Source organism: Lasiosphaeria miniovina (assembly GCF_030549165.1).
Source record: "Lasiosphaeria miniovina strain SMH2392-1A chromosome Unknown B0T26scaffold_1, whole genome shotgun sequence".
Taxonomy (NCBI): domain Eukaryota; kingdom Fungi; phylum Ascomycota; class Sordariomycetes; order Sordariales; family Lasiosphaeriaceae; genus Lasiosphaeria; species Lasiosphaeria miniovina.
This window is the reverse complement of record NW_026848220.1, coordinates 6,204,635-6,228,211: the sequence shown is the minus strand read 5'-3', so window position 1 is coordinate 6,228,211 and position 23,577 is coordinate 6,204,635. Positions and strand designations below refer to the sequence as shown.

The following is a 23,577-nucleotide window of genomic DNA, read 5'->3' as shown; positions in this document are numbered from 1 at the left end:
ATTCGCCGTCTTGTCTGCCGCCGCCGTGCTCGCACCCGTCGTGTTTACCGTCGCAGACAGCCCCTCGAGCAGCCGCACAACATCATCGTGGCCCCTCTTCCGCGCCATGTCGACCGCCGTCTCGCCGTGGCCGTCCTTCTTGGCCGGGTCAGCACCGAACTCGAGCAGCAGCTCCACCATGTCGACGTCGCCCTGCGCGGCGGCGACGTGCAGCGGCGCGAGCACCTCGTCGCACGGCGTCCAGCACCACACGGCGTACTCGATCATGGTACAATTAGGGTTGGCGGTGCGGTCGGCGAGCAGCAGCCGCGCGACGTCGAGGCGGTGCGGCGCGTCGGTCGCATCCCACCGCGCCAGCGGCACGAGCAGCTCGGCCGACTCCTCGGGCGGGAACAGGTACCCGCCCGCGCGCTCGGCCCACGTGGAGCCCGTAAGCCCGTGGGGCGTAGCGTCAGAGGCCTGCGTGCCGGCGATCTCGCGCAACGGGAACGCCGCCAGCATCGCCTGCGCCTGCGCCAGCGTGCACGGCGTCGGCCGCGGCGTGTTGTCGCGCTTGGCGAACGCCGTCACGGCCGACGTCGCCGTCTCCCCCGACAGAAACCACCCTAGGTAGCTCGGGTACATGGGCAGCCGCGCGGCTTTGATCTCGGCGATGAGTGATGGTATGGAGCTGCGTGTCTTGATCTTGAACTCCTCGAGGCCTTCGAGGAAGCACTCGCCTACGCGCTCGATGAATGCCTTGTCTGAGAGCATCGTGGGCGGCGGTGGGTGTGGGGGTGAGGGCGGGGTGAGGGTGAGGCCGGAATGGCTTCGTTTTTGAATTCTGGGCTCGGAAGATGTGGGGTGTGGGCTCGTGGGTAATGCAGTCGGGCGGGGTGGCTGGCTGCTTTGAATTCCAGTGTCGGGGGGTCTGTAAAAGGTGCTTCATGTGTAAATTTATGGATCTCTATTTCGTGTCTGGAGGCAGCCCATGTTTGAACTCTTGCAGCTAGTGAACCTCAAATCAAGGGCGTGGTCGAGAGCCGGTGGTGGGCAGAATCCAAGGCAGGATCGCGGAATGGAGTGAGTCTGCCGTGCGTGCAGCCTCGCATTGGCCAAGCCCTGCCAATGCAACTCACGGCACCACCAGCCTGGATGGCTGCACGGCTGCACCAACGACCTGCCAAGGACTACAAACTACATAAAACGCTAGTTGGGGGCTTACGGAAAGACGATTAGATAGAAAACACAGACTATGTGTGACGGCCCTCATAGGAAATCAAAGGTCGAATGCAGTAACAAATGTGGATTTAAAGCTAAAGAAGGAAAAGAAGGAACCTATCGCAGGGACCGCGCAGGGCGCGGGGAAGTAGGTGGTGGTGCTGAGCACGTGGGTGGCGACGCGCACAGACCACACTCTAAATACAATGCGGCCAACCTTGTCATGTGCCCAGTGGCGGCATGAAAGTAAGTACATAGGACGCAAGTCCAGCACCGTGGCGGAAAGCATCAGGGAAAAGATAACGATAACCAAATACGACAGCTAGTGACGACGGACAAGACACGCATAGCATAGCTCGAGGAGGCACGGGCAGTCCTTTACCAGCCAGATAGCCATATAGTGTAAATCCGGGTGCGTAGCCATGGGGTGGTAAGGTAAGCGCCCCAGGCCGGTCCGGGTTTCAGTCCCGGCACGCCATCCGCTTGCTGGCGGCCGTGGGACATTTTTGTCTTTTTCTGTTTACTTTCTTTCTCTCTTTTCGCCTCGTTTTTTCTCCTTTCCTCTCTTTACATTGTCTGATAATTTATGGATTATCTCCTGTTAGAATGACGCGCTAGTCAGCAACAGAGGTGGCGGTTGTGGCGGCGCAAGGCCACAGATTCTATTTAAGTGGCCTACGGCTACTTCCACCCTCTGTCTTCTTGATCAAACACAGACATGAACAAATCCACCACTTGAACCACCAGTTTTCAGCGTGCAGTTACGCCCTGTTGCTTCCAGTCCCGGTACCTGGTGATTCCAACGTCTCCCTCTTCTCCCATGGTCAGCAGATTTGCAATGGTTAAATTTAAACAACAGTGGGCGGTGGGGCGGAAGCATGTCGCGGGCTCCCTGATTGTCTACCTCGATTTGCGAATTGTGAAAATTTCGTCCGATCCTAATGACGTGCTTGGCAGTTCCCTGTACACCAGGCACCCATTCCACCGTTAACCTAGTTTTCGTGTCATTCCACCTTTTACTCCCTATCCGCCTCTCTCACTCGAGTCCCGCTTTTCACATCTCGTGCCACCGCAGCGCCTGCACATAAACCAGATACCGAGCCTCGTATTCTGGGCAACAGCGGGTAACCGTGTGGTCTCCATACTCCATACCTACCCAGCACCGTCGCTCGGCACCCAAAACAACCACGCCATACCGACCACACACACAACACACAACACACAGCACATAGCACACAGCACATAGCACACAGCACACAGCACACAGCACACAGCACACAGCACACAGCACACAGCACACAGCACACAGCACACAGCACACACCACATCTCACGTCCTCGGCTGTGGAAAGTGATCCAGCACAACCTCGTCGCCAACCAACTCAAACCGCACCTCATCCACCGCCCCATCATGCTCATCCACGTCCAACAACAGCGTATACGTCCCAGGATACAGCACCGTGTTTCCCGCCCCATCAACGCGCGCGAGGTTGCCGAGCGTCAGCCGCAAGTCTTCCGTCACAGCACGTCCCGGCGCGACAGCGCGCAGCCGCGCGTACGCCGCCAGCGTCTTGCGCGGCCGCGGCTCTGGGCCCGTGCCGTGCCCGTGCCGCACGAATGCCAGCGCCACGTAGTCGGATGTCGTTGTGGTGCCCGTGTTGGTTGCCTGGACGCGCACGGCGCCGAACGGGCACAGGTCCAAGTGTGGCGCGTTGCAGGACGCGAGCAGTGCCGGGATGGAATACGTCGTTGTGTTGGTGGAGGTGGAGCTGGAAGGAAGAAGCGACGAAGGCGGCAGCCCCGCGAACCGCGCGTCAAACGTCGTGTAGTGCAGCCCGAACCCAAACGGCAGCACCGAGCCATTGTACCAGCGGTACGTGCGGCCGGGGCTGCCACCATTGCCACGCAAGGCCGTCTCGGTCAGCGCCACCTGCTCGGTATAAGCCGCCGGGTACTGCGTGACGGGTAGGCGGCCGGCGGGCGCGGACACCCCCGTGATAATATCCAGCGCCGCCGCGCCACCCGCCTGCCCCGGGTAGCCTGCCCAGAGGATGGCCGACACGTTGGCGTTGCGCAGCAGCGGGGTGTCGTCGACCTGGTCGCCGAGCTGGATGACGACGAGCGGCTTGCCGAGCGCTGCGAGGGTCGTGATCAGGGCCAGCTGCGCGCCCGGCCACGCGATGGCGTCGCGATCGCGGTCTTCGGCCGCGATGCTTTGGTCTGTACCCCCGAAATAGAAGACTACGTCGGCCTGCGAGGCTGCTGCCAGCGCGGGAGCCGTCCACGTGTTGGCAGCGCCGGTCAGCTGCGCCACGGGTCCTCCAGCGATGCGGTACGTCAGGTTGCGCTGCTGGGCTGCTGAGGCGGGCCCGAGCAGGTACGGCGGGATGCCGCTGTAGCCGCCGAGCATCTGGCGGCCGCCGGCCGCCCAGTGCCCGACGAGCGCGACGGACTTGTTGGCGAGCCGCAGCGGGAGCGCGTTGTTGTTGTTGTTCTTGAGGAGCACCATGCCTTCGGCGGCCGACTGCAGCGCCAGCGCCTGCGCCGCGGGCGTGTTGACGTCGGCCCAGCCGATGGACCGGTACGGGCTCGCGGCCGGCGGGTCCAGGTAGCCGGCGCGGATGAGGCCCTCGTATAGCCGGCGCAGCGCGCGGTCGACGACGGCCTCGGACAGCAGGGACTGGTTGTACGCGCCGGCGACGTCGGACATGGGCGGGAACCCGGCCACCTCGCAGATGGTGTCGGTGCCGGCGACCAGAGCAGCGGCGGCGGCTGCAGCAGGCGTCTGGCTGAAGTTGTGCCAGCTGGGCAAGAAGTCTTGGATAGCGTTGCAGTCGCTCGTAACATAGTTGCCGTGGGCGGTCCAGTTCCAGTGCCCGCGCAGGATGTCGTCCATGAGGTACGTGCTGGCGCAGGCGGGCGTGCCGTTGAGCGCGTTGTAGCTGCACATGATGGAGCCGACGTGCGAGTCGCGCGCGCACTGCTGGAACGGCGGCAGGTAGTACTCGGACAGGTCCTGCGACGACACCACGGCGTCGAACTTGTACCGCGTCATCCCTTGCCACCGCTCGAGGTCGTACGCCGCGTAGTGCTTGCACGTCGCGATCACCTTGCGGACTGCCTCGTCGCCCTCGAGCCCGGACAGCAGCGCCTTGACGTAGCCCTTGATCCGGACCGGGTCCTCGCCGGGCGTCTGTTGTGTGTTATGAGTTTCTGATGTCAGTCAGACCTGGTGTTTGGGGGGGGGGGGGGGGGGGGGCGCACCTCAGACCCCCGCCCCCATCGTGGGTCTTTGTAGGGGTTGATATTCGGTGTCCAAAAATCGAGCCCCGCCCGCCCGGCATTGATGAAGGCGCGGGCTTCTGTGCTGATGACGGTGGCGATCTTGTACACGAGGTCGTCGTCGAAGGCGGCCGAGATGGTGATGCTGTTGGCAAACGACGTGGCCGAGGAAAACGGACTGCCGGTCCGGTTGAAGGACACGCCGGGCGATGCTGCGACTCCATGCAGTGCTTCGCTCCACCACTCGTACGGCGGGAGACCGACACGCTCGGCCCCGAGGCTGTTGCTGTGCGTCTGTCAGCTGGAGCTCGCCACGGCCATAACCAAAGGAGTCGTGATTTACTCGACAAGATTGGACAGCTTCTCCGTGATGTTCAGCATCTTGACGAGCGCCGCGGCGCGGTCGGCAGGCGAGGCCTTTATGTCGCACGCCGTCGTGTTGGCGAGCGGGCTTTGAGCACAGTTGGGGAACTGGAACGCCCGCGCGCCATTGGCGACGAGCAACGCCCCGGCGAGGGAGAACAAGGGGAGCTTCATCTTGGCCGATGGGTGGCGAGACGAGGGGACGAATGTACAAGACTCAAAGCAGCCTTGCCCTGTCTCGTTGGGCCTCTCGAGTAGATATCCCTCGAAACATCATCCCACGGCATGCGGGAGCGGCCGAGGGCGTCCCGTTCCCACCACATTCCCGCTGGCAAGTGCGGCGCCATCACGTCAAAATCGGATAAAAGCGGCTCGCTGTAGCTGCCGGCTTTGATATTGCAAGCTGCCTGTTAACAATGATTGCGCTGCATGCCAGCCGCCAGGCACGCGGCGGTTGTCGTATGAAAGCCGGCCTGGGACGGGATTTTATTGTTGGCCTCGCCTTTCATTGGGGCGGCAGATGGTGCGGAGATGTGATAGAGCAGCTGCGGAGAATCATTGACCAGTCTTTGGGATCCCCCCTTTTACCAGCGCGGGCATTTGGTTAATTAAAGCTGGGGCGTGCCCCGTAGTCCATACATATTAGCCGCACGCCAGAAGAACGGAAATTGGGGCCCACGACAGTTCATATATCTGCCATTGTCAAGAATACCCTTACCCTTCTAGCTCTACTTGAGCAACACAATCACGCAGTTGTGACCGCATCAATTCCACCGCATCCAGTATGCCATGTTCCTAAGACCTTCCACCCAACAGTGCGGTGTTTCCGACACAACTAAGTATATCATTGACTCCTGCCCTGGGCATGGCGTTAAAAGGCATCAACTGTTTCTTTATATTCACGATTGTGGTTTTAGCATCTAGCTGAATATTTGAGCAGAATCCGTTGATTATTGTGTACGTGGTGCTGGGTATGAGCCGTGTCACTTTTGTGATAAATCTAACCGTGGAAGTCCCTCCTTAAGGCAGCAAGTCTTATTGAAGCAGACGAAATAATACATGTTATTGATTCACCAGGCGTGAGTCACGGTCGTGCTTCACCAGGGTGCTTCATCGGTGGGGCATATAAACAGTTTAAATTAAGGCTACCCGGTCACAGAGCGAGTAGTGTATATACAAGCAGAGCCGGCCGCGATCAGCAAAGACGCAGACGCCAGCCCGTGCAGGGGGCTCGTCCAGAGCAGAAGCCCTACCCCGTTTCGGTTCCTCCTCGTCGTCGTCGTCGTCGCCCCTTAGCAGGCACACCCGTTGACCTCGGACAGGTCCTTGTAGATGGTGGTGTAGAGGGTGCTCGTGCTCGCCTCGGCGTCCTTGCTAGTCCAGGCGCCGGGGGCGGGCGTGGTGGTGGGGACGTCGTTGGACGCGTGCGGGACGCGGGTCAGTGTCACAGGATGACTGTAGCCTGATTCGCCCCAGCCAATGGTGTCAGGACACTTGCCAGGAGAGGGAGCAGCAGTGGTCTTGGAGGACACAGGGGCCAGGGTGGTGGGTTTGCCGGTCGAGTTGGCGGAAAGGGTTGTGCTCACCGTGACGGTAACGGTGGCCGCCGCCGCGCACGTAGGGGGGGTGTCGAGAGTCGGGCTCGTGCAGGGGCCACCGCCAATGAAGAACTTGGGCGTCTGCGCGTAGATGACGTAGGTGTTGGTGCCGTTGATGGCGTTGCTGGGCATCTTCTTAGCATATTATTCCCCCGAAGAGGGGGCAGAGGGGGAGAAAACATACAACTGGTAACCCCACGAGCTGTCGACGTCGCACGGCACCGTCACCTCGATCTCGCCGGCCGTCGTCTCGACGTCGAGCACGAGCGGCACGTACAGCGGCGGCCAGTTGAAAAAGTTGACCAGGTAGACGCTGAAGGTGCCCGGGTCCGTGTCCACGGTCGACCAACTAAGGTCGAACTTGGCGCCCTTGGACACGGTCGAGTTGGCGGCCGGGGCCGTGAACTCGATGGCGGCCACGAGGGGGGCCGCGAGGGCGAAGAGCGACAGGAAGCGCATGGTGATGGTGTTGGGCGGCGGAGTTAAAAGAGTGACTGCTGCCCGAAGGTAGTGGATAGTTAACCGGGAAAGAGAGGATCACACAAAATCAACGAGTGAAGATGCGACACCGCCGCAAAGTTGGGGAACGCGGGCGGTGCTCGTCTTTTGTATCCATGAAGCCGGCTTGGGGGTCCCGAGCCTGCAAAGTGTCAGAGTGCGAGACTGAAAGCTCGGATTCTGCCCCTACCAGTGGGTGTGGTTGAAGCTACCGTGCCATCCCCCATTTCCAGGAACATGCAAGGAACAGACCGACTAATGACAGGCTAAAGCTCCTTCGTCTGGTCATACGAGCTGGCGGTGCGGGGCAGGCCAATCGCGCAGCCCAGCCTGTGACACCCTGTACACCCTCCAAATTTGCCAATTTAAAATTAACGGTGTGCGCCACACCTTCGCTGCCGTCGGTCGGTGAGCGCCGTTACATCCGTGCCAAGGGATGGAACTAGGGGTATCGATTCCGACAAAAGGTCTCTCCGCACCGCACATTGGTGCCTGCCCGTTGGATCGTGTCTACCTATTAGCGATAAAATAAATACGAACGCAATCGACCATCGCGTGCCATGCCGAACTGGCTCTGTAAAATTACAGATGCCCCTCCAAGCGCGTAGAAGCAGACATCATCAGACCGACGACCCAGCCGTTCACCGTTGCTGGAATGATGAGGTGCCCGAATATTTAAGGGGCTTTGGCGGATCCGTCCCCTGCAGGTCATCCCCACGATACGCTAAGTCGACGGGGGTTGTCCGCACAGAAGATTGCCATGCACCCCGCAAAACGCTGGCCCGCGTCGGACGCGCTGATTGCAACGCCCTGCAGCACGCCCCTCGAGCTAAGAGATGCGTCGGCGATGGTGGCGTCAACGTGGGTTCGGTTTGTATGTGCTCAGGCAAGAGGAAATGCAGAAATGGGAGGAATTGAAGCTGAGCGGCCGACGCAAACTGCAGTCTGCCAGCAGTCTGCCCTAGACGTCACGTCATGTTCGCACCGGCGATGAGTTTGCCCAAAACGGCGCCTCCTCACTCGCTCGCTCAGCGCTAAGCAGCTGTTCGCTCCAACGTCGTCGTTAGGGGGTATCCATTACGCCCCGAATACGCGGTTGTAATCTGTTTGCCAGTCTTGGCAGCACGTCACTCTCTCGGAGCGGTATGGAGCAAATAGCGCATTGGTTCTCGTTGGGACAACCGCCGTGATTACCCTGGCCTAAAGCGGCCATATTGCCCCATTAATTGGGGAAGGGGGGGGCTAAGCTGCAAGTAATCCAGCCAAGCGCGCCGGCAACGTCCCGCTCGTTCATATCCGGCATTGAAGTATAAATAAGCTAAGGCAGCCTTAACTCGCCGGCTTATGAAGGCTTCGCGCTTATCTTTGTAACCGGGCAGTCAGCCAGGGTCATAGCATCGTCGTGTGCTAATTACACTGGTCTTGTCTGCCGGATGGCAGCTCGAACAAAGCATCGCGAAAGGACTACTCGTATATATATATATATATGTATATATATATGCAGAAGAAGAATTCGATCTTCTATTTCGGCCACATGAAGCATTCAACATTCACGACCGGCTTTGAGAGATGGCAGCTTCCCAGCATGTTGCTGTGCCAATGCCTTGCTTTATCATCCGGTTGTCTTACCTCATCTTCAACGCCAGTCGAGGTGTTGTTTCCTGCTTGGCATAAGCCACTCCCAGGGGCGCCGCAACCCCTGAAACGCAATTGAGCGCTTGAGTTGGTTTCTCGTTATCTGCTCCAATCATCCAATATGGAAACAACCTTTGTCATCAATCAGGCTGAGGCTACGATACTTCGTATCTCAAATCTTGGTAACATCTTAGAACTTCTTGATCAGGGATGATAGCAAAACACACTCCTGGAGATTTCATTAACATTTTCGAAGAGGCACGGATTGCACTGGTATTAGCCGAATCTTATCGAAGATGATATAATTATTCTAAATAAGTTATGCTTGAGTCTGAAAAATAATAGTATGTTGAGATCTGAGGCTAATTCGTTTTAAAGTCTGAGGACACAAGAAATAAGACTAGGTGAGCCGAGTTAACTAATTGATGCTTAGAATAAAACAACTTCAAAGGCTTGTACTAGAGATTTCATCCCTAATGGTATCGACATCAAGTTATCCCACGGATGGACTATACCTTAAACGTAGAATATTTACCCAACTTCGAACTGCTTGTCTTTCTAAACTCCTCGAACTACAACTTGGCTTCATCCTAGACATAGTGACACATAAGATTTAGTCAATTGAGGCTAGCTGCTCAGGGCGGTGTCGCACAAGTCTGAAACAGCCGAAGTATGATTTAGTTCGAGACAGCCCTCAGCGGCCGTCCCTTGCTGGGATGGCTGTCCGTTGCAATAGTCCCTGCGTTACGTACCAAGTATGATTAGTATCTCCTTCTGTCGTCTGATGACTCGGCTAACTACCGCTTGACGCAGCCGCCCGAAGCCCCGATGCTACAGGTAGAGTACTAGGCATCAAATATGCAGTAGTCGCCGAGCAGCTGGATATGCTATGTGGCATGTGGAATGGCCGGAGGCGTTGGCGGCATGCCGGCTCACCGATCAGCGGGCTCGCTGGCCACTAGCAGCTGGATCGCTGAACGTTGTTGCTGGCCTCTTGTCACCGCTACGGACATCCGAGGTGCCAATGTCTCACCGAGTCAGCAGCACCGCTCTGCAGCACAAGGCGGTATATTAATATGCCGCAGGCCCTGTTTGCTCTCATGTAAAAATCGGCTGGGCCTTCCGCAAAAGGCTCGTTCCCACTGAGCCGATCTCAGTGTCACGGTCTCGGGAAGCCGGGGCTCGTTGTTTGTCAAACATCGCCGCTTGCAGCCGTTGCGGTCTGCTGTTAGCCGTCGACTTCGAGTCAGCATGCGTCTCCACACCCTCCACGAGCTCGACAGGACAGAAGGGACGGTCCAGCTCCGCAAACTCGCCGACAGCGACAACTCGTCGCTGGTCCTGGTCCCGCGGGCCTCCGAACACGACCCCAACGATCCCCTGCGATGGCCGCGCTGGAAGAAGAACGTCGCCTTCCTCTCCGTCTGCTCGTTCACGTTCCTGACTAACTTTGGCATCGGCGGCCTCACGCCGGCCTTCTACATCCTGTCTATAGAATTTGACAAGACCGTGTCGGAGACGAGCGAACTGCTGCTGTGGCCCATCCTCGTGCTCGGCGCCTTCAACTTCTTCTGGGTGCCCGTCGCAAACTACTTCGGCAAGCGACCCGTGTTTGTGGCCGCGTCGGGGCTGCTCTGCGTGTGCTACATCTGGGGCGCCCTCGCGGGCTCGTTCAGGTCGCTGCTATGGTCCAACATTGTCGGCGCCTTCGCCGGGGCCTCGACCGAGGCGCTCGGGGCGAGCATCGTCAACGACCTGTTCTTTCTTCACGAGCGCGGCGCCAAGATGGGCCTATACATGAATTTCATTTCCGGCGGCAACACGCTCGGCCCGCTCGTCTGCGGCTTCGTCATCACGGCGCTCAGCTGGCGATGGCACAAATGGATCTCGCTAATCCTCACCGCCATCAACTTTCTTACCGTCATGTTTCTGGTCCCAGAGACACGCTACCGCCGTGATCGGAGCATGAACGTCGCCGACTTGGGGTCGGACGCGCCGAGCTCGACGGCTGACGACGTGGCAGCCACGGATCCGGAAAAGAGCGTGCGTTCCGCAGAGCAGGGCAACACTCCCGGAGCATTTGATTCAGCCCCTTTGCAACTTTCTAAGAAGTCATGGGCGCAGGAACTCAATCCCTGGTCGGGAGTTTCTGCCGACGCAAGCCTGTACAAGATGTTCCTGCGGCCGCTCCCCATGTTCGCGTACCCGTGCGTCGTGTACGCGTTCCTCGGATATGCCGTCTCGCTCGTGCTTACCGTAGCGGTCAACATCCTCAACCCCTTCGTGCTGCAGGCGCCGCCGTACAGCTGGTCGCCGATGATCAACGGTTTGGTCAACATCCCCGGCTTCATCGGCAACGTCGCGGGCAGTCTTGCGGGGGGGTGGCTCGTGGACCGGTTCTGCGACTGGCAGACGCGGCGCAACGGCGGCCTGTTCGAGCCCGAGTATAGGCTGTATCTCTGCATCCTGCCGTTGCTCATCACTGGCGCGGGATGCCTTCTGTTTGGCTACGGGGTGGAGAGAACGCTCCATTGGACAAGTTTGTTTTTCGGGTATGGCATGATATCGTTTGCCCTGACGGCGGTCCCGACCATCACCATGGCCTATGTCTCGGACTGCGTGCTTCCCTTGAACGAAGATGCCCTCATGCTGGTCAATGGTGAGTTTCAGCCCACTGATGTGATATCAGTCGCCCTGCTAACCAAGCACAGGCTCAAAGAACATTGTCGCGTTTGGATTTCTCTATGGTATCGTGCCCTGGGTTGACGAGGTAGGCTATGTTGACTGCTTTGGCGCCCAAGCTGGCATCTTTGTTGCCGTTATCGCCATTGGAATGGCGATTCTGATCCCACTGGGAGCGAGAATTAGGCATGAGCAGGCGCAGTGGCGCATAATCTTGTGAGCGACAAGGAGTGTGGCACGGGCATTGCTGTTGATGTGTTTATGCGTGGTGAATGAGGTGATCAGGTGTTCAAATTTAGTCTTGCAGCATGAGAGAAGCGAACTTCGAAGGCAGATAATTAAAGAATGTTCCCTGTAGTTCTAGACCTAGTCCACGGCAGTTTGGAAAGGAAAGGAAACAAGACAATTTTGGTGACGAATCCTGGAGCCCGAGGTTTGTAAAACGAAAGTAACTTTTGAGATGATTCACCGCCGCCGTCAAGGTTTCGCCGTCAAGGTTTTGCCGTCAAGGTTGGCTTGGCTTCTTGGTTCCGTGGTGGTGGCTGCAAGGCTAAATCGAGTAGTCGTGCCAATTGGCGTGCTTAGGAGCGGGGCGGCCCAACAGCCAATCACAGCACCCGGCATTGGCGCGCGACAGCAGGGCTGCGATGGAGGGGCAGCCAGCTCCCGAAATTTCGTGGCCGACCAGCTTGGGGTCCAACTCACGACGAAAACACCTCCCCGCCCGGCTCGCCATTGAGTCACCAAACAAGCAACGCGAACAGCATCAATTACTCGAACCCGCGGGCATTTACACACGATTGCACCTGCGCCGCGGAACCACTCGCAGCATACTAATCCGGCTCCCTGCAACCGTGCAGAGGATTTGGCCCAACCGACAAGCTCGACGGGGCACATTCCCCCTTCCAACCGCAGCCATGCCGAGCGACGCCGCGGAGGCGGGCGCCAAGATCCAGATCCTCAAAGACGCGCTCTACGACGAGGCACGGCAGCACGGCTCTGCCGACCGGCTATTCACCCAGAAAGACCTGCTCGACCTCAACGTCATCCCTAGCAACGATGTTGTCCTCCTGCTGCGCGTCGTGCAGTCGCTCACCGACGACAAGCTTTTCGTCGGCGGAACGAACCATGCTGGCCTAGCCTGGCGATGGAGGAGCCGGGAGGATGCCCAAAAGTAGGTCGCCCAGACTGAGGGAACGACCAGACAATACACAGAGACACACAGAGACGCAGACAGCTGATCACGCAGAACAAAACAGATACACGTCCCTCCCCAACGACGAGACCATGATGGTGTACTCGATCGTCGACGAGGCCGGGGCGGACGGCGTGTGGAACCGGCACATTAAGCACCGGCTGGGGATGCACGAGGCCGTGGTGAAGAGCTGCATCAAGTACCTCGAGACCAAGGGGTACATCGTGGCCATGAAGAACGTCGAGCACCCCAACAAGAAGATGTACATCCGCGCCAACCTACGGCCGTCGGACCGCGCCACGGGCGGGCCGTGGTTCACCGACGGCGAGCTCGACTCGCCCTTCATCACGGAGCTCGAGACCATCGTGTTTGAGTACATCAAGAACCACAGCGCGTATCTGGGCTCGCTGCCGGCCCGCGGGGGCGGGGGCGCGGCTGGGGCCGACGGCGCTCTCAAAGCGCCACGGAAGGGCATCATCCGGGGCGGGGCGGCGGCGAACGGGGACGCGCGCGGCCTGAAGCGCGCGGCAACCGAGATATCCAACGACGAGCAGCCAGCCGCGGCAATAGGGGCGCCCGCCGCGGCTAGCTCGGAGGCAGCCGAGGCCAAGAATAGCAGCAGCGCCGCCAGCCGGGCAGCTAGGGGCAAGGTGTTCCTGCCGTTTCCGGCGGGATACAAGTCGTACCCGACAGTGACCGAGATCGCGCAGTTCATCCATAAGACGGGCATCACGAACAACACGACGCTGGGCGAGGCCGACATCCAGCAGCTGGTGGACGTGCTCGTGTACGATGGCCTGGTGGAGGCGGTCAAGGTGGGCGGGCGCAAGGGGTACCGCGTGATGCGGGCCGCCAAGCAGGACACGGCGTCGTTCGAGAAGCGCCAAAAGGAGCGCGAGGCGGGCATCGGGCTCGACAAGCCGCACACGGGCGTCGCGCTGCCCACCAACGGCGTGACCGAGGCCCCGTGCGGGCGATGTCCCGTATTCGAGATATGCGAGGAGGGCGGCCCCGTCAGCCCGAGCAAGTGTGTGTACTTTATGCAGTGGCTGGGGCTTGAAGACAGGCTAGCCGGAGGTGCCCCTGCTATGGTCAGCATATAGGTAGGGTGGTGTTTGATACGGGTATTCTTTATTGTGGTTTCCGTTTAGCAGTTAGAGGACGATGAATGATCGTGCACGGCATACTACGGCGGTAGGGGTACTATGGCGGCGTATTGGGGAAATGGGTTTAGCTTGGCACGCATGGCGCGTGTCTAGGCCTGGAAAAGTGGTTATATCGATAGACAAAAGCCTAGGCAACTACGAGTTACGTTCAGTACATGTTACATTTAGAGTGCTGGCGTTGACAGTTGTTGCATATGCTTGGACGCTCAGATATTGCTCCACGGTTGTTGCCGCAGAGGAAACAAGTGGATAGCGTCCAGCGACCAGGACTTTTAGATTCCTCGACCCAGCTAGTTAAAGCTCATCTAGGATATATCATATTGTCACCTTACTACTGTGACTACCCATCAACCTCCAACCCCAGGCGAACAAGCTGCGTCGCAGCCTACTCCTCAAGCTTGGTCTCACCAGAAGCCACAATGGTAGGCTTGTTGGCGTACTTGATGGCGCCGCTGCCGGAACCAGTGGCCTCGAGAGACTTGACAACGCGCATCGAGTCCTCGTCAGCAACCTCGCCGAAGACGACGTGGCGGCCATCGAGCCAGCTGGTCACAACAGTGGTGACGAAGAACTGGGAGCCGTTGCTGAAAGACTGTTAGCTGCAGTCTGGCTACCAGACTCTGGGAGACTTACGTGTTGGGGCCGGCGTTGGCCATGGAGAGGAGACCGGGACGAGTGTGCTTAATGGCAAAGTTCTCGTCGGCGAACTTCTCGCCGTAGATGGACTTGCCACCGGTGCCCTGCTGGCTGTTAGCTCCATCCGAATGGTGCCGACGGGGATCTGCTCACGTTGCCGCGGGTGAAGTCACCGCCCTGGAGCATGAACTCGGGGATAATACGGTGGAAGGCAGAGGCCTGGTATCCGAAGCCGTTCTGGCCGGTGCACAGCTCGCGGAAATTTCTAGTGGTCTTGGGGACGACGTCATCGTAGAGCTTGAAGTTGATGCGGCCGGTCTGTTCTGTGGGTGTGTTAGCGAATGCTAATGGACAACACACTAGAAGGATGCGGGCAGATGCAGATTTTTCGGGGAACTAGTTCTGGGAGCTACAGCGGGGTTTCCAGTGAAGCGACCAAACAGAACGGCTTAACATCCATCGCCGCAGAGCTGATCACGACAGCAGGATCGAGAGGGACGGGCAGAGAAGCATTGAAAGACGCCAGGATACTTACGCTTCACCTCCCGGGTGGGGCGACCGCTCTGGTCGAGGACCGGGCCCTCCCACTGAACGTCGAAAAACCTGTTTGGGGGTCAGAAGAGCTGTGGACGAGGGTCTGACGACGACACCGAAGCGACTGTGGGACTTACACTCCAGACATATTGGCGGAGGATGCAGAAAAAGCTCGGGAAGAGATTCTGATGGTCGATTGCAAAGATGGCGAGCAGGTCGAGGAGAATGGAGTAATCGGAAGATTGTGAAGGAGGGAGGAGGGTCGAGGGAGAGTAAAGCAATGGCGGGGTAGGAGGGGTCGAAACATTTTCGGTTCTTGAGGAGAGGGGAGTTAGCGCGCGGAAGGAGCCAATGAGCAGTAGCGGCATGCGGAAGAGAGGGGGGAGGCAAGAAAGTCGAGGTACGTATCACATCACGTGACAGGTGAGGGGTTGTGAACGGAACCAACCAGACCAGCCATCCGGTTGCCGAGCACCAGTCATTGCGTCCCATTCTAGCCTAGCCCGTTGAGGTCCAAACTCAGGAGCGGGCGAGCTTCAAGCTTGACGCGGTGGCAGCAGCCATGGTGGATTTGGCAGGCGCCAGTGCCTCGCTGGTCTCACTTGTAGCCGTATATCCCGCAGCGTAGAGTTGAGCTGAATTGTGGGCCGAGAAGGAAGCCGCGCAATTGCCAAGTGGAGCCCGCAATCCATCTCGATCCCAACAGCATGGGGAAAGGGGGCAGGCAGGAGGTGCAGGACATGCTGGCGGCCGCCAATAGGAGCAGTGGCATCAATTGGGCATGCAGTTGCCATCTGTGGTCAACCGCCTTCATTGACAGACGTCCAACTCGTCCCCACATGTCACCTCATCGGCCACTGACGGCATCGCGCGAGTCTGATTGCTGACCAGCGGAGGAGATCGGGTGGCTGACCGGCCAGATGTTTGGTCGTTTGCCTGCCAGGAACCACAGCAGCCGGCCCTGAGGGCAAACTTTTGCCTCCGTGTCACGCAGCTGCTCTTTCTCTTTCGCTCTCTGCTTTCGGCGGGACTAGTTGACTCTGCTGACAAAGGCTGGACTGCCAGACCAGACCAGAGACTGCTGGCTGATCCTGGCCATCGGCTCTGAAGCTCCGGAGCAAGCTGTGCAGCCGTTTGTGCAGCGGTTGGGGAAACGGAAGACAGACAATATTGAGATGAACGCACCTGTACCTGGGGATTAAATACACAAGTAGAATAGTACAGAGGAGAGTATTGTACAAGGTGACGAAGTGAAAGTTGATGGCAGAGATGCAGTCAAGACTAGAAATGCCAAATTTTCTTGCTTTCCGCCGGAGCACAGGCCAAGGGGAGATTACCTGGGTGCCTTGACACCTCAGGCTACAACACTTCCCGCGCACAACGCGTCGCTCAGCTGTACGACAACGTGACCTGTTCATTGAATTGAATTACCATTTCTGTAGTATGACATGCGGTATCTGACAACAGGGAATGCTATTCAGGAAAGGTAGGATCATTCCCGACACTTCCATCAAAGAACTCTCGCAGGCTCACAGTCTTGTCAGCAAAGCGCTGCACAGGCCAGCTCAGTTCAAATCACGTGACCTTGAATTTGAATCTGACCCACTTGCCCCAGGTGTCAGCGCCCAAGCACCCGACCCCGACAGCGGAAATCGCAAGTGTTTCGAGGCGCCGTGTCCATCTCCTTTGACTTCCGGTCACCGAGCGCAACGTACAGGCAGCACCGGAACACTCGCACGATTCTACAGATCCCCATTCCATCTTCGACAACCCCTGGACACTCAGCCGCGGGCTTTTTAGTAATCGGCATCTGGCGCAATGGATTTCAACAGTCTTAAGGACTCAGTGGCCAACCTGACTCTGTACGACCTCAAGGCCAGCGTGCGGAAGGTCCAGAATGGTAGGCTCCCACAATTGTCCATTCTGCGAAATCGGCATTTTGCTGATGTGCTGTGACAGCCGTCATGAACTATACCGAGATGGAGTCCAAGGTAGCCAACCCCTGCACAGCAGACGAGCAGCACACTTGACCGCGCACCTGACAGACGGACCACTGACACTGGCGCAGGTGCGCGAGGCCACGAACAACGAGCCGTGGGGCGCCTCTTCGACCCAGCTGCAGGAGATTGCCAATGGCACTTTTAACTAGTATGTTCCCCTGAGTATCGTGCTCCAGCATGCTCTCCTGTCGCCGTCACCATCCCACATACCCTGTCACGCCGCTCACCGTCTTGCTCCAGCCAAACGCTCAACGAGATCATGCCCATGATTTACCGTCGGTTCACGGAAAAGTCGGCTGAGGAGTGGCGTCAAATCTACAAGGCTCTGCAGCTGCTCGAATACCTGATCAAGCACGGCTCGGAACGCGTCATTGACGACGCCCGGTCCCATCTGACGCTGCTGAAGATGCTTCGTCAATTCCACTTCATTGATGCGAACGGGAAGGATCAGGGCGTCAATGTGAGGCACCGCGCCAAAGAGCTCGCCGAGCTCCTCAACGATGTGGAGCGCATCCGAGCCGAACGGAAGAAGGCGCGGGCCAACAAGCAAAAGTTTACGGGCCATGCCGGCGGCTCCGCCAGCAGCACCGGCCGCTACGGCGGATTTGGGAGCGACACTGCCGGATACGGCGGCGGTGGCAGCGGCGGCGGCAACTCGAGCTACGGCGGGTACGCGAGCGAGGTGTATGGGGACGGCGGGGGCTTTGGCGGCCAGGCCAGCGATTTCCGCGACACGCAGTCCCGAGGAGACAAGTTTGAAGAATACGACGAGTTTGACGAGGGAGATCGGCCCGCTGCTGCGTCGAGCGCGAACAGAGTTGCACGTGCCACAACAGAGAGAGCTGCTGCCGAGAAGCTAGCTGAGCCGCCTAAGAAGAAGGAACCCGAGGTTGATTTGTTCGACTTTGACGAGCCGGGTGCGGCGTCAATCTCGGCTGCTCCCCTCACTGCGCCAGCGAGCTCAGGATTCGGGGCAATCTCGGCGGCCGCTAATGACGACGACGAGTTTGACGATTTCCAGTCGGCGGCCCCTCCAGCCCCGGCAGCCGCGCCTCTACCCTCATTCGGCGGCGCACTTCCGCCACCGCTCGCACCGGTGAGCGCCACGCAGTTTGCAGCTCCCAAGCCGGTGTCTGCGCCGCAGCAAGCCAACCTCAGCGGCATGGTCGCGCTCTCTTCAATCTCCCCGCCGCCCAGCTCGGCAAACTTCTCGGCCTTCGCCACGCCGTTGACGGCCACATCCATTGCGACACCAGCCGCCAATCCCACATCCTATCAACCGGCCAAGCCCAACTACTTTTCATCGGTACCACTACCAGCCACCCAGCAAGTCGGGCTTTCGTCCGGGCTCGGAGCACCCAAGCCTGCTGGACCCGCGGCGTCGAGGCCGGCTGCTGGCGGCGACGTCTTTGGCGCTCTGTGGTCGCAAGCGAGCGTGGGCATCAAGAAGAGCGCGCCAGTCGGCGCCGGCCCCGCCTTAGGCCAGCTGGCCAAGGAGAAGAGCACCGCTGGGATCTGGGGCGCTGCGCCTGCTTCCACGCCTGCCCAAATGAAGCCCTACGGAAGCTCTACGAGTGCCAGCAACGACCTGAACGATCTGCTTGGCTAAGTCGACTTTGGGCTATAAACTTACATCTCGACACGCGCTGTGCCGATATGGCTGCGGGGAGGAGCAGGACCAGAGTCACCATGTCACAGCGAGACCGTGTCACCCAAAATTTTATTCTGTTTCTAGCCTTTGCTCTTTCTGTGTACGGCGGGACTGAAATTGGAATGATGTAGGGGTTAACGGGGCGTACAGCTAGGAGCGAAACCGGCGTCCGATCTTGCAACTGATGTGTTTGGGCACGGACTATCAGTACTTGGAGATATCTAGGTACATCGTGACGCCAGTAATGGCTGATATTTGCCCGCTTTCGGATGCTGACATGTCGCAAAGCAGGTACTACAAAGTAGCGCTAGGTAAATAGAGCCGTGGCGCTTACATGATTTCTTCCACAGTGCAATGACGCCAACCTGTACTCGGCTAATCCCAGCAGGTACCTGCGAACTTGGCAGTTCTCAAACTCAGTTTGCTCTTGCTCATCTCAACTCCCTCATTTCATCTCCCATAAGGCACTCTCCGCATTGCTGCTCAATTTGAGGAGAGATGTTTCCAAGTGCGCCAGCAAAACACATACCAATCACAATGCTTTCGAGTGCGCGCAGCCGGCGCCAGCCGTCTAGGCGCCAACCCAATCAGATACCCAACGTGCGGGGTTGTGGTTCGGGCATCGAAACCGCAGCGATCTTCGAGCTTCAACAGCCCAATCGATCCCACCGAGGTTTCATGCCAATATCACGGCGGCTTTCTACAGTAGGTAATTCGCGTCTAGTACTAGTTGTCTCTCAACTTCGGCTACTGATTGTTGTCCCTGCAGATCCAGTGAACCCCAGAGCCATCCGACCGTCCACCCAGCCTCCTTTGCCGCCGACGAACCTCCATACAAACAGCTCGCCGGTCTTTGACGATGCGCCTTCTAGAGCGGGATAATACCGGTGAGTTCCACCTGACAATACCGGACGACGCGGCCATTCCGCCTTACGCGATACTTTCACACACATGGAGAGAAGACGAAGAGGTGCTCCTCAAAGACCTCGCGGACGGCACAGGGAAGAATAAAGCAGGCTATGCCAAAATTCGGTTTTGCGGAGATCAAGCCTGGCGTGACGGGCTGAAATACTTCTGGGTCGACACATGCTGCATCAACAAGTCCGACGCTGCCGAGCTTCAGCACGCTCATAACTCCATGTTCCAGTGGTATCGCGGTGCGGAAAAATGCTACGTCTATCTTACAGATGTCTCAACACCCAAGCGGGATGCCGACAAATCTAATTGGGAACCCGCTTTTCGAGATTGCACATGGTTCACGCATGGATGGACTCTCCAATAGCTGATTGCTCCAACTACCGTCGAATTCCTCTCTAAAGGGGGCGCGTATCTAGGAGATAAGCAGTCTCTGGGACAACACATTCGCAAAACAACTGGCATTCCTCTCGGAGCTCTTCAAAGCGATGCATTGTCCGATTTCAGCATTGAAGAACGCATGTCGTGGGTCAAAACCCGCACCACGACACGCAAAGAAGACAAGGTATACTCGCTATTCGGCATCTTCGAAGTATGCATGCCCATCCTGTACGGGGAAGGAGAAGACAAAGCATTCAAGCGGCTGCGCGAAGAGATTAGCAAGGACGATCGCTACCTGGCCAACCTGCATTCCACCGATCCACGTCTTGACAAGAAGCGTATCGAAGAGGCCAAAGGGGGTTTGCTTGTCAATGCTTACCGCTAGGTTCTCGACAGCCACGATTTCCGACAATGGTATGACCGGCCAGATAGCCGTCTTCTCTGGATCAAAGGCGATCCTGGTAAAGGCAAGACCATGTTGCTCTGCGGTATCATTAACGAGCTAGAGCAAGCCATTATTGCTGAGGGGCACTGCCACAAGTTAGCTTATTTATTCTGTCAAGCTACCGACTCACGCATTAACAACGCGACTGCCGTGCTGCGTGGCTTGATCTACCTCCTTATCCGCTAGCAACCACGTCTCCTCTCCTATGTTCGGAGATATATCGACGCGGGGAAGTCGCTATTTGATATAAATGCGTGGGCTGCCGTGTCTGATATTTTAGGGGAAATGCTAGAAGATCCGAACCTGAAGGCAACCTACCTGGTCATTGACGCCCTTGACGAGTGCATTGCCGACCTGCCAAAGCTTTTAGACTTCGTCGTCCGCATCTCGTCCGACCGTGTGAAGTGGCTCTTATCAAGCCGGAACGATGTCACTATCGAAAAGAAGCTGAAGTCTGATGATAGACAGACGAGACTTAGTCTTAAGCTAAAAGCAAATGTGATGCAGGTATCTCACGCTATCAATATGTATATTGACGACAAGGTATCCAATCTCGAGCCGCTTCAGGATAACACGCTGCTGGAAGATGGAATCCCACTTAAAGATCGAGTGCGGGATATTTTACGCAGCAAGGCAGACGGCACGTTCCTCTGGGTAGCCCTCGTCGTACAGGAGCTTGGCGGGGAGGATATTGAGAGCTGGCATGTTCTCCAAATTGTCGAAGAAGTACCGTTGGGCCTGGACGGGATGTACGATCGTATGTTGAATGAGGTCAAGCGGCACAAACGGGATTCGGAACTTTGCCGGCGCATACTCTCGACAGTGACGGCAGCATACCGGCCGCTTCACTTGGCTGAAATCGGCGTCTTGTCTGGATTACCAGAACATATTACAAAATCGACGGAGAACGTAAAGAGAATCGTGGCCAAATGTGGGTCGTTTCTCACAGTCCGAGACAATCAGATCTACTTGATCCATCAATCAGCTACGGACTTTCTTCTCGATATGGGCACGCAGCAAGCTCCTCGAGACCCCTTCGAATGGGTCTTCCCGCTAGGAAGAGAGGATTTACACCACAACATTCTCTTAAGGTCGCTCAGCGCGATGTCCGCAGTATTACGACGTGATATGTACAGCTTAGAGATGCCGGGATCCTCAATCGACGATGTTCAAACGCCATCCTCAGACCAACTGGCCACGGTACGGTACTCATCCGTTTTCTGGGTTAACCATCTCCGCGACTCGATTTCTAATAAAGATACGCTACAACGCAACACACTGGATGCGGTCCAGACCTTTGTTGAGTGGAAGTACCTTTACTGGCTTGAAGCTCTCAGTTTACTCCGAGCAATGTCAGAGGGTATCATTGCCATAACACAGCTTAAGGGCATAATAGTGAGTCTATAGCTCCCAATGCTAGAATCTAAGACTAACAGAGACATAGGGGCCCACCGGTAACAGCCAACTTACAAAACTTATTTGGGATGCATACATGTTTACTCTAGCCTACGGACGGGTAGTAGAGCAAGCCCCCCTCCAAGCGTACACATCAGCCCTTCTATTTGCACCAGCTTCCAGTCTAGTGAACAAGAAATTTAAGGCTGAAGAACCTAGCTGGATTAGTATAAAGCCAGTGGTAGAAGCGAACTGGAATGCGTACCTCCAGACGCTAGAAGGGCATCGTGGTTGGGTTTCCTCGGTCGCCTTCTCGCCGGATAACCAACAGCTCGTATCAGGCTCGTACGATTATACCGTCAAGATCTGGGATACTACCTCGGGGCAATGCTTCCAGACGCTAGAAGGGCATCGTGGTGGGGTTTACTCGGTCGCCTTCTCTCCGGATGGCCAACAGCTCGTATCAGGCTCGGACGATTATACCGTCAAGATCTGGGATGCTACCTCGGGGCAATGCTTCCAGACGCTAGAAGGGCATCGTAATAGGGTTTCATTAGTCGCCTTCTCGCCGGATGGCCAACAGCTCGTATCAGGCTCATTCGATTATACCGTCAAGATCTGGGATCCTACCTCGGGGCAATGCCTCCAGACGCTAGAAGGGCATTATGGTGGGGTTTCCTCAGTCGCCTTCTCGCCGGATGGCCAACAGCTTATATTAGGCTCGTTCGATAATACCGTCAAGATCTGGGATATTACCTCGAGGCAATACCTCCAGACACTAGAAGGGCTTCGTAGTTCAGTTACGTCGGTCGCCTTCTCGTCGGATGATCCAGGAGGGTATGGGTATAGTTTAGGGGAGGGCCAGACTTGGATTATTTATCACGGCCGGAAAGTGTTATGGTTACCACTAGAATACCGCCCAAACTATTCTGCTATCCAAGGGCGGATGGTGTCTATCGGTTGTGTCTCGGGTCGAGTTCTTACGATAAGCTTCGTGCGATGTCTAATTCGTTTCAAGTCCTCTCTATTCATTCTCTTCATTTCTTTCTTCTAGCTTGACACCAGACGGGTCTGGGAGGATAGGTCAATTTGTAAATAGTTTGGGAATTCTAGCATCTTCCAGCGTCGCTGGCATATGTCACTTCGAGAAAGCAAAACCAACTTCGACTTTTCCCCTTCGGAGGCCTAAGTAGCCAAATATGCTTCGTGGCGATCATATACCGAATTGTTTTAGTCTGTTTGGTTCCGTGTAGCTTGGGATCAGGTGCTCTACCACCTGATTGCTACGCGAAGATGACAGCTGTCCTCTGTGACTCACCTCTCTACCACAGGAGAGAGACATCGCCACTCGCACACGTCTAGCTCCCTCAGCGCCGTATCGAAATAGATTCAGAGGACTCTGCTAACGCTCATCTCGTCTATAATCACCAGCTATTCGGAACAAAGGAACGATATTTCGTACATGTATTTATCGCGTAGATCGGGGTTACGTTCGCGCGCGATATTCTATATATATTTCTTCAACCACTTGGCCTCCCTAAGTGCTCTACTAATGCTTAAACGTATTATATCGGCGTCGAACTCGTTTCGGAGGAAAGCGGCCATATCTCTAAGGCGCGTACATGGATTAAGAGATAGTTGTGTTGGAATCACCAGGTACCTGTACTGGAAGCAACAGGGTGTAACTGCACGCCGAAAAACTGGTGGTTCAAGTGATGGATTCGCTTATGTCTGTTTGTCTAGAAGACAGAGGGTGGAAGTGGCCTACGGCCACTTATATAGAATCTGTGGCCCTGTGCCACCACAGCCACCTTCGTGGATGACTCTCCGTGGCTGACTAGCGCGTCATTCCAACAAGTTAATTGTATAAAGCGGTCAGCATAGGAGGAGCGATGGTCTAGGGGCGGTCAGCGCCATTTCGTAGTACGGTAGTCGTTCCAAAGCGGGGTAGGTTAGATCGGATACGACGTACTATACGGGCGGTATAACCGTTTATTTCTAC

The 23,577-nt window shown here is 57.0% G+C and overlaps 9 protein-coding genes across 9 annotated transcripts; 5 read left to right on the top strand and 4 right to left on the bottom strand.

Moving 5' to 3' along the window:
- Positions 1-1,950: 1,950 nt before the first annotated feature.
- Positions 1,951-2,469, bottom strand: B0T26DRAFT_689529 (uncharacterized protein). The gene has a single exon (XM_060441040.1). The coding sequence runs from the start codon at positions 2,442-2,444 to the stop codon at positions 2,217-2,219; it is 228 nt and encodes a 75-aa protein (XP_060303613.1). The 5' UTR covers positions 2,445-2,469; the 3' UTR covers positions 1,951-2,216.
- Positions 2,470-2,529: 60 nt separating this feature from the next.
- On the bottom strand, positions 2,530-5,018 carry B0T26DRAFT_737283 (glycoside hydrolase family 3 protein; the record flags this gene model as incomplete). The annotated part of the gene is made up of 4 exons (XM_060443429.1): positions 2,530-2,968; positions 3,008-4,392; positions 4,464-4,767; positions 4,825-5,018. 4 exons carry the CDS (start codon positions 5,016-5,018, stop codon positions 2,530-2,532), a joined length of 2,322 nt encoding a protein of 773 aa, XP_060303612.1.
- Positions 5,019-5,819: 801 nt separating this feature from the next.
- Positions 5,820-7,386, bottom strand: B0T26DRAFT_689525 (Ser-Thr-rich glycosyl-phosphatidyl-inositol-anchored membrane family-domain-containing protein). The gene is made up of 2 exons (XM_060441039.1): positions 6,627-7,386; positions 5,820-6,566 (listed from the first exon to the last, which is right to left on the bottom strand). The coding sequence occupies exons 1-2, from the start codon at positions 6,899-6,901 to the stop codon at positions 6,137-6,139; spliced, it is 705 nt and encodes a 234-aa protein (XP_060303611.1). The 5' UTR covers positions 6,902-7,386; the 3' UTR covers positions 5,820-6,136.
- A 2,440-nt stretch (positions 7,387-9,826) lies between these two features.
- On the top strand, positions 9,827-11,477 carry B0T26DRAFT_632086 (major facilitator superfamily domain-containing protein; the record flags this gene model as incomplete). Its single annotated transcript, XM_060436417.1, has 3 exons — positions 9,827-9,871; positions 9,977-11,234; positions 11,287-11,477. 3 exons carry the CDS (start codon positions 9,827-9,829, stop codon positions 11,475-11,477), a joined length of 1,494 nt encoding a protein of 497 aa, XP_060303610.1.
- Positions 11,478-12,174: 697 nt separating this feature from the next.
- B0T26DRAFT_746603 (RNA polymerase Rpc34) lies at positions 12,175-13,555 on the top strand (the record flags this gene model as incomplete). The annotated part of the gene is made up of 2 exons (XM_060444716.1): positions 12,175-12,431; positions 12,517-13,555. The coding sequence occupies 2 exons, from the start codon at positions 12,175-12,177 to the stop codon at positions 13,553-13,555; spliced, it is 1,296 nt and encodes a 431-aa protein (XP_060303609.1).
- Positions 13,556-13,779: 224 nt separating this feature from the next.
- Positions 13,780-15,209, bottom strand: B0T26DRAFT_80055 (peptidyl-prolyl cis-trans isomerase-like protein). Its single transcript, XM_060447006.1, has 5 exons — positions 14,926-15,209; positions 14,790-14,857; positions 14,408-14,577; positions 14,252-14,358; positions 13,780-14,202 (listed from the first exon to the last, which is right to left on the bottom strand). Exons 1-5 carry the CDS (start codon positions 15,093-15,095, stop codon positions 14,004-14,006), a joined length of 714 nt encoding a protein of 237 aa, XP_060303608.1. The 5' UTR covers positions 15,096-15,209; the 3' UTR covers positions 13,780-14,003.
- A 1,453-nt stretch (positions 15,210-16,662) lies between these two features.
- Positions 16,663-18,586, top strand: B0T26DRAFT_80344 (uncharacterized protein). Its single transcript, XM_060447089.1, has 2 exons — positions 16,663-16,688; positions 16,748-18,586. The coding sequence occupies exon 2, from the start codon at positions 17,048-17,050 to the stop codon at positions 18,395-18,397; it is 1,350 nt and encodes a 449-aa protein (XP_060303607.1). The 5' UTR covers positions 16,663-16,688; positions 16,748-17,047; the 3' UTR covers positions 18,398-18,586.
- Positions 18,587-19,298: 712 nt separating this feature from the next.
- Positions 19,299-20,120, top strand: B0T26DRAFT_746600 (uncharacterized protein; the record flags this gene model as incomplete). Its single annotated transcript, XM_060444715.1, has 2 exons — positions 19,299-19,588; positions 19,862-20,120. 2 exons carry the CDS (start codon positions 19,299-19,301, stop codon positions 20,118-20,120), a joined length of 549 nt encoding a protein of 182 aa, XP_060303606.1.
- On the top strand, positions 20,046-21,815 carry B0T26DRAFT_80468 (heterokaryon incompatibility protein). The gene is made up of 3 exons (XM_060447131.1): positions 20,046-20,202; positions 20,299-21,722; positions 21,804-21,815. Exon 2 carries the CDS (start codon positions 20,466-20,468, stop codon positions 21,585-21,587), a length of 1,122 nt encoding a protein of 373 aa, XP_060303605.1. The 5' UTR covers positions 20,046-20,202; positions 20,299-20,465; the 3' UTR covers positions 21,588-21,722; positions 21,804-21,815.
- Positions 21,816-23,577: the final 1,762 nt, after the last annotated feature.